Below are 12,041 nucleotides of genomic sequence, written 5' to 3' on the forward strand. Positions count from 1 at the left end.
CAATAGTTTGTTAAAATAGAATAGAAATCTTCAATATAAGTTCACAAAATACTGAATTGAGTATTAAAAGAGTGATTTTAAGTTCTGTCACCAGAGTTAACCTTTCGAATATCTAAGAACCGTTAACAGTTGCAGTAGTCGCTTCTCAGAGTTCCTTTTCTCCAAGTGGCTTGTTTGCTTTGCTTTGTTTACCTTCATCAGATGACTGCCTGCCAGTGTATGTTTTCCCCTTTGTGACAGTGCTGGTTACCTTTTTTTCTAGGTCATGGTTGTCAGAAATAGGCAAAGCACACATTAGTCTTTATAGATTGTGGTGACAAAGTATCCTGACTATCAGCACTGTCCAATACAACTTCCTATGATGATGGAAATGTTCTATGTTTGTTCTGTGCAACAGTGGTAGCCACTAGCCATGTAGGTGCTGAGCACTTGAAAAGTGGCTCATGAATCTGATACACTGAATTTTAAATTTTATTTAATGTTCATTAATTTATGTTTAGCCCCAGATGTCTAGTGGCTACTGTGTTGGACAGCATGGGTTTGATGACCAGATTTAATCAGCATCATTTGTTCTCGCAAGTTTTATGTAACTTTTGCATCCATTAGCTTATATATCGCAAGTAATAGTTTTTTTTCACATTTAACAGAATTTTCATTATAACTCAGTAAAACTGGAGAAAAAAATAAAGATTAGCTCTAATAGAGTTGTGGTTTGGATCAAAGCTTAATTCTTATTTAGCTGCCTAACTTTAGAATATTACTATAGTGTGTGAGCAGAAAAACAAACAATATAAATAAGTAATATAAATAAGTGTCCTGTAATTTGTGACTTATACTTCTTACTGGCAGAAGCTTGCCAAATGTGTAAATCATTCTGTGCTTGTCATTCCTTCAATAAAAGAAAATCATACCTAAAGACAAAGAAGTCTGTGTCTTCTGGAGGTAGTCCATATATTGCTAATCATAATGGGTTGGTTACACAAAGAATATTTACTGGTATAACCTGGGGAGAGGATAAAAATGTAAGCATTTTAAAAGAATACTTTGTGTGGTTTTTTTAGTGCTTTGTTTTTTAATCAACATTCACAGTGATGGGAATGGCTATTGCTAAGCAGAATAATTTGAGAATTAGTAATGCTTTTAAACTGTTTAAGAAGGCTTGCAATAGTACTGAAATCTAAAAACATTGATTTTGTAATCCATTTCATACTTTGAAAAAGGAGTTATATATTTGGAAAGAATGTTTCTGCAATAAGTTGTTTGTCTTTATTCATATTTAGTTTTAAAATATCCTGTCTATAAATCAAAATGATTCTTAAGATATTTAGATCACTAGGAAATGATTGTTTTCAATTCAAATGGATAAACATCATTTTGCATATTGTTTTAGAAATTCAAGTCAATGGTTTTATAAAATTTTATGTAGTAACTAGAGGCCTGATGCACGAAATTTGTACAAGAGTAGGCCTTCCTTCCCCCAGCCGCCGGCACCGGCTTTTCCCTCTGGCACTGGCTTCCTTCCAGCACCCGGGACCTGGGCTTCCCTCTGGCCATCAGCAGGCACCAGGACTCGGGCTTCCCTCTCACCGCTGGCAGGCACCCGGGACCCCGGCTTCCCTCGCAGCCCTGGCTTTGTCCAGAAGGTTGTCTGGAAGGACTCCCAGTCTAATTAGCATATTATGCTTTTATTATTATAGATTCTGTTAAGCCACTGTTGTGATTTTCTCATTGTATATTGGTTTAGGTTTGTACTTTATTTTTTGGATTAAGTTACGAGTTTCTATACTTGCCTTTTTGCTGATATTTCCTTCCTAATGTTGAGGGGACCAGTGCTGGGGCGTAGAGTTGAACAAAGTTTGATGGCAGTAAACTACTTCATAGTTGATAGATATTTCAGCTGCCTTGGACTGAAAAATTCTAAAAACTAGTTGTGCATCCTAGCAGTCAGTGGTTTCATTAATGCTGCCAAGGTTGTGGCACAGGGTAGGATGAGGTGGACCAGGCCTTCTTTCTTGGCATCAGAACTGAAGTACTGTGGTTGCTGCCTTTACTGTCCTCCCGAGTGAGAAACTAAGGCCCCATATCATTAGTTGAAACTGACAAATACTATATTTCCAAGGCTGACTTAAGTAAAAGGAGAACAAAGGAATATGGGACTAAATAAATGAGACTTTTCAAAAAATATTTAAAACAACAGAGATCTTAAAGTAAGAAATTGCAGTTGAAGAGACTATGGTGAGGGCAGATAATAGATCAAAAACATTAATATTTTTTAAAAATGTATTTTATTGATTTTTTTTTTTTACAGAGAGACAGGGAAAGGGATAGAGAGATAAAAACATCAATCAGAGAGAAACATCGATCAGCTGCCTCCTGCACAGTCCCCACTGGGTATGTGCCCGCAACCAAGGTACATGCCCTTGACCAGAATGGAACCTGGGACCCTTGAGTCCGCAGGCCGACGCTCTATCCACTGAGCCAAACCAGTTAGGGCAGAAACATTATTTTTAAAGAAATAGTTATCTGTAAGTAAAGGACTGATTTTGTTCCTTATGATAGATCAACAGCATATGTAAGAAAACCATTTAGCTCAGTTAAACAAGTTCCTTTACCTTCGAGGGTGGGAAGTCAGGGAGAGACAGGCTCAGCTGCTATTTACATCTGACCTAGGCTCCTATTTGACCTAAGTCTGTCTTAATGCAGCAGCACAGGCCAGCGAGGAGGCCGTGGCATTTCGCCGTGAACGCAGCACATTTAGGCGCCAGGCAGTACGGCGCCGGCACAATGCAGGGAGTAACCCTACCCCTCCTACATTGCTCATCGGATCACCCCTAAGGTATGGTATCTTAAGATTCCACCAAGCTTAGCATGTGTGTAACAGACATTCTAACCTGTTCTGTCAGCACAGGAAAGCATTGAAATAGCTGTGTTATTATTTTTCTTCCAGTTTCCCTCATATACTTTTTTGCTCTTTTAGGCTTTCTCTGCATGTGATCATGAACCTATTGCATTATGCATGCTTTATGTTGCACTTCTTAAACAAAATGATCAGATTGGTTTACCCAATTGTGAATAGAAAAATCAGTTTAAGGTAGTTTTAGAAATGTAAAGAGAGACCTTAAGTCAGCTCTTCCCTTTTTTTTGGACTCCAAATTAACAATACAACATCTCGACAGTGTTTAATATGAACAAATACAGACTGAGTGGTAAACTTGTTGAGGAATAACAAACTGATCTCTGCTTGAAACCAGTTTGATTATTTTATTTCGCTAAAAAATATATTTTGAATTGCTTAAAAATTGTTGTTTCATAATCACCAGGACCTACTAAGTGACACAAAACTAAAGTATTTATGGTAAAGTATGGTAAATTGGATATAAATATATATTTTTGAATGCATATCTATGTTGAATTCTCAACCTCTAATGTACTGAAAAAACAAAACAAAACATTTTAAATTTTTCCAGTGTCCTAATTAAGAAAGCATCTGTTTATAATATTGGGAATAATTTTTCATTAAAATTTTAGTGTTTTATTCTCAATTGTGTCCAATCTAATGAGTTTATGTCTTGAATTAGAAATATAAAAATCTGTTAAAAAGTTTGTGCTCTCTTTTAAGAATACAAATATAGACAAACATACTTTACATGTGCTTGCTTAAACAGTGCACATATTATACTATATATTTTATTAATCTTTGTATCTGAAAGCACTATTACCCAAATTATTTACCTATATTTTAATTTGTAATTCAAAAGGGGGAACATTTGATGAAATAACTGCTGTTGAATGCATGGTAGATTGGAAGAGATAAACCACTTTCCTTGTTAAAATATTGTTCTTAAGAGTAGCAAAATCCTTATTTTTTTATTTTATGGGATTTGTGACTTGATTATTTTACATTATAACCAGGACCCTCATCTTTCATAGGTCATGTTCCTAATTAATCTGCAGGAATACATAATTCTGTAAAAAGTAATATGGATTAGTTTAAGCAATATTTAAAACATAAAAATGGGAAGGCACCAATTAAAAGAAACATTGGATCTAGAAACCTGTTCTGAGCACCTTTGCTTTTTGTGAGTCCTCCTCTTCTTCCTTTTCACCTCTTTTTCTGTGCTCCCTGAAGTAACTTTCTTTCTCTTACGGATTTGGGGTAGTACCAAACTGCAGAAAGCTCAGCACTTCATTTTACTTTTTCTGTTTTGTGCTTTCTAACCTCTTCTTTTTATCCCTTGAATAATACTTGCTGTAGGTATCTTTGCTTTCCTACTCACTCCATGTTGATATTTATTAATCCTTTTTTAAAATCTCTTTTTTAGTCTTTAAAAATCCTTCATTTCTTTGCCACAAATGAGTCTGCTGTATCCCATTCATCAAACAAATGTAGATTAATTAGTTTTCTTCTCTGCCTGGTGGAATATTAAAGAACTGTGTTTTAACTCCAGCCAATCACGGAGGATTTCTCCAAGTCTTGTAGGATTTTAAATACATCACCATTCAAATGCGGATATAATATGAAACTTACTTAAAAAGGGCTCACATTAGAATTTTTGGAGAGTAGTTTTCTAGTAGTCAGCTTGTAGATTTTATCAAGGTTCCAGGAAGGTTATATGTATCGTAAATAGGTTGACTTCATCATGGATGAAATAAGATAAAATTTAGCTGTGAGGAATTACAAGAAACACCAATTTACTAAAATCATCTTTTTAAATTGCAAAAAAGTTCAGAAAAAGTAGTAGTGTGTTGGTGTTAATTTTCAGTGTGGGTTACCTAATAATAATCTTAAAGTAAATACAGGATGGCACATTCATGCAAAACTTGGAAAATTTGTCAAAAAGAAATGGAATAGGTGTGATAATACTTTAATTACAATTATTATATAAGTACTAGTAAAATCTAACTTATTTTAAACTTTAGTGAATAGTCTAAATAATCAACACTTTAAAAAGAAATGGGGTAGAATATGTCTCCAAGGATTGGGAATGAATCATCAATTTCCTTACAAAGAAGATTTGTTTCAAAACTAATTTAAAAAGTGTGTGTTTTTTCCCATTATGTTTGCCTTGTAGGGTAGGTTTTACAGTAGGCCCTTACTGGTCTTTCCCAGTTACTAGAGAGAAAAGCAAAGACAAAAATTTAAAAATTTTGTAACATTAATATTAACAAGTCTATATGTCTGTACTTATCGACTGAAATGTGATATTTTTTAGAACTCTAGTTAATGGGGTGGAGTGGAAAATTATTAGTGCATTTAGAAGAAGGGAAAAAAGCTTTAGTGTATCCTTAGATTTATTTTCAAAAGTATAAGATTGAAAGATCGGTAGTCAAATAAAGTCATAGCAGTAACTGAGAGTCTTTGGTTAGGAATTCATAGGGTTCATTTTGTGGGGCTCAGGAATAGATCCACTAAATATCTGTTGTTTGTGTACTTTGCTCAAGACACTCTTCCACTCAGAATCTGGAGATTCATAGAAATAATGTGATCAAACTCTTTGGGGTTACTTTTTAGTTGAGCAGACACATATAAAGATAACTGACAGTATAAGTCAGAATATGTCAAATACTAAATAAGTGTAGAGGAAGGAAAGACCAACCATATTTTTGTGTCATTTGAATTGGAAATGTTCATTAGTAAGATTGCCTGTCAGTGATGCTATTGATAGCCCACAGATAAATTTCTACCTTTCTTTGTGCTGTGTTGTAAAACAGTTGCTATCTTTTCTTAAACTGGTAGTTTTGATATGTAATTGTACTCTTAAAAAGATTAATTTCTTATCAATTATTATCTTAAATTAAGTATAACCCTCCAGGAACAGTTTTTCTAATACTTTCTGCAGAAATGACATGCTTCCTGTTTTCAGGAACACGAGTTCGAAGGACTTAAACATTTTATGAATAGCTTTGTATGTTAAAAAACTTGACATTTATAAATGCTAGATTTTGGCTAATTTACTTTGTTTCTTTATTCTGGAGTTTTCATGTATCACCTGATATTTTGAAAACCTTTCTGTATATCTGGATATGTTGAAGATTAGTGTATTCTCATAGGTTCACATTAAAATACACCTAACTGCCATATGGAACCTCTGTTTATGACTTTCAGTGGAAAAAATTGACAGGAAAATTTGTTGAGTACATATTTCTGCTCTTGTGCATCCAAAGGGACATAGTGCTTGAACTACTTAAATATTTTTCCTTGGAATTACCTCCTTTGTGAAATTTGGTCATTTTGGTAAGGTTTATGGATAAGGTTAGGAAGTTTCTGAGACTTTATATATGTATAGGAGACACAAACATGTTTGATTATATTAGTTCTCAAGGTCATCTCTTGATTTATGTCTATTATACAAAAATTCTACTCCAAATAAGTTACTAACTGAATGCTTTTATAGTTATGGCTTAAAAATGCCAGTAAGCATTGCCAAATCAGCATTTTGCAGACTTATTTTTTTTTTGTATGTTACATTTCTATGCTCTTCTTAGAGTATATACCTTTCATTGGCTAAAAGAAACCTGGGAGGTACATGTTCCAGTAGCGGTGGCTAGTAGGACTTTGTGTGGTGGTGGAATAGTCTATAATCTACACTGTCTTTTAAGGTAGATACTAACTTCTACCTATTCTGGTAGCTTTTTGCTATGGTAGCCACTGGCCACTTTGCCTGGTAAGCACTTAAAATTAGTTAGTGGGACTGAGGAAATAAAATTTTAGTTACTTTAAATTCTTATGTGCCTACTGAATCACACAGTGCAGTTCCAGAATGTATTCTGTTGCCATAACTGTAGATGTAAGCAATATATGTAGTATTTTCTACTTAAATATTTTATTTCAAGGTTATTTCAAATTATACCTCTCTTCAGTCTGCAGCAGATGAGTTTATTTTATAGGCATCAGAGAAACCATTACATTGAATTCAAAGAGGTTGATAATCATGAATATACTAAAATAACTGAAGGAGGCCATCCTAAGTAGCATTCTTATTTATATTTCCTGAAGGTCTAATGATTTTAGTAATAGAAATGCAGTATTGCATTGAACATAATGTAGAGAATGACATATAATAATTATACTCAAAATGTTTCATGAGTTTCATCAGTTTAAATTTGTGTATTGTACTGATATTAAAATTCACAGTGTTTTAAAATAAATATATAAAAATATAAAATGAGTTAAGAATATAGTTTCTTAATTTAGATAATTTTTAGATAAATAATTTTAATAAATCAATGTATAAGCACAAAATACTGTTTTAAGAATATTATTAAATTTAGAAAAGTTAATAATAACCCTTGAGAAATTACTGGTTTCCAAATTATTTTTAAGATTTTCTAAAATGATGGTTCTTGTTAATTACACCATAACATGGTTTGGAGAAGGTACTAACAAAATTTAAGGGAACATAATTATTGTTAACTAACACCTTGTGTATAAGTCCTATGGCCTTATTTCAGAAGTATATGGACTTTTCATAGAGAAAAACTCTTCATACTATATATATTATACTTCTTCTAGTGTCCCAGTGGTCATTAATTCACTCTGTTGAGTTGGTGTTTGTTATTCAGGTACTCTTGCACTAGTTTGTGACTTTTTTAAATTCAAAATTGTCATCTTGGTCGAATTTCATAAATATTCTTTGGTTTTCAGGTGGGTAGAAATTTGGTTTCATTGTGAATTTGAGATTTCAGAACATTTGAAAGAACAACTCTAGAATTAGTATTACAAGTTATAAATAAAAGTGTGTATTTAACTGAAAAATAGGATTTAATTGGGAACAGCTACAACCCACATATATTTTATGTACTTGTGATTCTTTTTTGCTGCATTCTCTTTACTTATACTAGAACTTTTTTTGGTTCGAGGTGGGAAAAAGTCACAGATTGATTGATTTACATATACATTAAATGTTTACTGCGCTCATCACTATGAATCAGATTTCTAAGGACCAGAAAACTTAAGCCGGCAGTATGATCTGTATATTTTACAAAGTTTATTGGTTCTTAGGTTACATTAGAAAAAAATTTTTTAAATTAGTTTTTTCTATATTGACTTCATTCTAGCTATTGTTTTCTCTTTTCTTCCCTGTAATGTCTCCCCAATCCATGTTTTTTCCTAGCCTTCAAGATGGGCAGCAAGGCCAGCAGTCCACAGCCCAGGTCAAAGGCCAGTCCCGCCCCCCTTCCCAGGCTGCAGTGCTCAGTGCTAGTGCCTCCTTGCTGGTGAGAAATGGGAGTGTCCACTTAGAAGCATCACATGACAATGCATCTGCTGTAGGCGGCAGCAGTTTGCACGATGAACTTGGTATGCAGGCCTTATGTAATCTTGGTGATAGAAACTTTAATGCAGCAGATAATGGGTAACAGTGATTGCAATTCTTTCTTGAGATAGCACTTTTGACAGGATTTGCCCTTCGTGTAAGGAACATTTGACATTTGCTTTTCCCTTTTCTGTTTCAAAGGTTATTCTGTATTTTCTTTTGAGCATGTCTATTATTAATAGGTAGTTAAATGGATTAATGAATGCTCACACAAATGGTTTGGGCAGTTCTGTTATTCCTTGGCATTATTTGTACCACGTGGGAAAATGTTGATTTAAAAAATTATTTTGATTAAGCCTTACTTTGTTTGAATTCTCTGAATGTGCTGCATGAAAGGCAAAATTGCTTACTAATGGTCTGTACTATAGAATCTTTCTTTTAGTTATTGTATATTTCACTTCCATGTTCATCACCTGACTTTGAGGACTTTATGGCTCTATACTAATATCAAATAAGAACTTCATAAAGTTTTTCTTCTTGTGTTAATAAATTTATAAATATAAGTTATTAGTTAATTCTCAGAGGGGTTGTAGTCTAAAGCAGGGGTGGGCAAACTTTTTGACTCGAGGGCCACAATGGGTTCTTAAACTGGACCGGAGGGCCGGAACAAAAGCATGGATGGAGTGTTTGTGTGAACTAATATAAATTCACAGTAAACATCATTACATAAAAGGGTACGGTTTTTTTTTTTTTTAGTTTTATTCATTTCAAACGGGCCGGATCCGGCCGCGGGCCGTAGTTTGCCCACGGCTGGTCTAAAGCCTTAATGAATATCCCCTCGAATACCAGTTTCATGCCTTCATGACAGTGTTTTATACTACTTTGGTTTTTATTTCTCTGTACAATTTCTCTTTCTTGTGCTCAGATGCAGATTATTAACAATTTAAATAAATATAATGAAATTCTTATTAAAAAGTACACATTTGAAAGGATTCCCTTTGTTTACTGTGATTTTGTTTATCCATATTATAACTACCTTTCATTTATAAAGATAATAATCCAGTTGATGCTTTGATTAGAAGGATATGTGGTGTAAGGTGCCCAAATTAGGTATAATAAAATTTGAAATGCTGTTTATTTTTTCTCTTTCCATTTTGTAATAATCTTCAGTTACAAGAGATATTAATAAATATTAGATATGCATACTGATGAAAATAATCTTTAGCAAATCTTATAGAAACTTGAAAATGGTCATCTAAGATACTACATTAGAATGTGTGATGATTTCTAAATTGAGAAGACAAAACATTTTAAGTTTAGAATGTTTTGGCTTTTGAGTTTGTAATTTAAAGAAGCAAGGGAATCCGTAAGGAGGGTGTTTGAGAGAGAGTAAGATAGACTTCAGTTTAGTTACTTGCTTTGACTTAAAACATAGTGATATATTTTTAATTGCAAGTATAGTCAGTTAATAATATATTTTTATTGGTATTTCCCTCAGGTTAACCCAAAGTTTCTACGAACAGAGACTTATAAAATTTGTGCTTATAAAATTACAGTCACCATCACCATTCCTATTGGGTTTATGGTAGTAGATTAGCTAAAATAGGCCTAGTTTTGACCTATTTGGATTTTTAGACTTTTGTCAAATCAAGCATAAAATTAAACAGTAAATGATTTTTCTCAATAAAAATCTCACTCTAAATACACATGCAGATTATTGAAAACTAGAGGCCCGGTGTATGAAAATTCATGCACTGGGAGGGGGGGAGGTTCCCTCAGCCTGACCTGCCCCCTCTCATAGTCCAGGAGCCCTCAGGGGTGGGAGGCGACCCGGTGATCAGGAGAAGGTGATGCCCCATCACATCTCTGCTGCTGCTGCTGCTGCCAGTAGCGCAAGCCTCAGCCGGCCCTGGTTGCCTGAGCCTCAGGCGACCTGGGTGGCTGGGCAGCTGCCATCTGAGGCTTGCCTCTATCTCGGGCAGGCCCTGGGCGGCTGAGGGAATTGGGGGACTCCGGGAGCAGGCGCACGGAGTAGCTGGGCCTGCGTAGGGGCGGGCCCGGTCTTGCCGTGCACCTGCTGCCCCAGCAGGGCTGAGGGGACTAGGCACCGCCATCTTTGAGGGTGTGGCAATCAATTAGCTGTGGTGCTGCCATCTTTGAGGGTAGGGCAGTTAGCATATTCCTTCATTGGCTGTGGGCACCACCATCTTTGAGGGTGGGGCAGTCAATTAGCATATTCCCTCCTTATTGGCTGTGGTGCTGCCATCTTTGAGGGTAGGGCAGTTAGCATATTCCCTCATTGGCTGTGGGCACCACCATCTTTGAGGGTGGGGCAGTCAATTAGCATATTCCCTCCTTATTGGCTGTGGGCACCACCATCTTTGAGGGTAGGGCAGTCAGTTAGCATATTCCCTCATTGACTGTGGGCGCCACCATCTTTGCAATGGTGTGAGGGTCAATTAGCATATTCCCTCATTATTAGATGGATATGTATATACTAGAGGCCTGGTGCATGGATTTGTGCACCATTGGGGTCCCTTGGCCTGGCCTGCACCCTCTCGCAATCCAGGACCCCTCTGGGGATGTCGGAGGCCCAGTGCAGGGATTCGACCCGATCCCCACAGGCCAGGCTGAGGGACCCCACAATGCATGAACCCGTGCACTGGGCCTCTAGTATGCATGTAAGATCTTTGGTTAATCTCTTCCTGCCCTCCCATCTCCCCCTGTCCCTCTGAGATTCATCAGTCTGTTCCATGTTTCCATGCCTGTGTGTTGAGCATCTGCCCCCTGGTGGTCAGTGTGTGTCCTAGCTATCGGTGGCACGGTCGCTTAGGCTTTTATATATATAGATGAGTTATGTTGACAGTTCTGAAGATAAAAAGGTTCTTCAGATTGGAGGTGACTTGAGCATCTGTTGGTGAATATTCAGGATATTCTCTTGAAATTTAGATTTTTTTCTTTTATATTAGCTGCTTTCTGATAGCTAGTTCTTGGACTGTGGTAGCTGAATGCTGTCAAATTGAATACATAGTAAAAATGAACAAAAACCAAGCAATCAATGGACAGTGTCTATTGTTCCATAGCACATAAAGTTGGCTGAAAAAGATTCTGAAAATGAACTGCATTTGAGCTTAAAAGAGTTGGTAGACATTGATTTTTTATAATATAGTATACTAGAATATTTTCGTTGCATAGTTTAATTTTCTACATGATTTCAGTTAACAATAGTAAGATAATTTTGTGTGAATGAATTTGGTATTATATACCAGTAATCAAATATATTAAAGATAGCCGTGATATTCCCTAAAAGTAGAGTTATTTACCAAAATTGCTCCTTTCCAAATTTAGCTCCTTTAATTGAAAAATTTTAAGTGTACACTATTTATCTTTGAAAATGTATACATACACATAATACATTTACATAAAGTATTCATACACATATACACTCAAAATTACATATATACACTCACACACACACACACACACATATATATGTGCATATAAATGTTTGTATATGTAATAAATGTGCCTGTCACTTTTTCCTACCTCCCCTGAACCCATGTCACATGGCAACTTCAAGCAAGAGAGAATATGCCCAGCCGAAATTCAGTGTGGGGAAGGTCCTATTATTAAAGGAAAAAATATATATATATATTTGAGTGCATATAAATGTTTGTATATGTAATAATTGTGTGTTTACTTTTAACTGAGGAATAGTCCTTTTGGATTAAAAGAAACTTCTAGTCAAGCATTATTTAATTAAAAGTATAGGTAGTTTAACTGTTT

At 35.3% G+C, this 12,041-nt stretch overlaps 1 protein-coding gene across 12 annotated transcripts in view; it reads left to right on the plus strand.

Annotated features, from left to right (window-relative positions):
* Positions 1-12,041, plus strand: part of PCNX1 (pecanex 1) — a 172,284-nt gene that overhangs the window by 73,808 nt on the left and 86,435 nt on the right. For 8 of the 12 annotated variants that reach the window (XM_036311608.1, XM_036311602.1, XM_036311566.1 and 5 more), the window contains 2 exons: positions 2,704-2,836; positions 8,115-8,299. The exons of 3 other annotated variants lie outside the window; for them this stretch is intronic. In XM_036311608.1, the coding sequence (XP_036167501.1) occupies positions 2,704-2,836; positions 8,115-8,299 (318 nt within the window). The remainder of the gene's footprint in view (positions 1-2,703; positions 2,837-8,114; positions 8,300-12,041) is intronic. One more of the 12 variants, XM_036311540.1, reaches the window with a different exon arrangement.

Source organism: Myotis myotis, unplaced genomic scaffold (assembly GCF_014108235.1).
Source record: "Myotis myotis isolate mMyoMyo1 unplaced genomic scaffold, mMyoMyo1.p scaffold_m19_p_1, whole genome shotgun sequence".
NCBI classification, from domain to species: Eukaryota; Metazoa; Chordata; class Mammalia; order Chiroptera; family Vespertilionidae; genus Myotis; species Myotis myotis.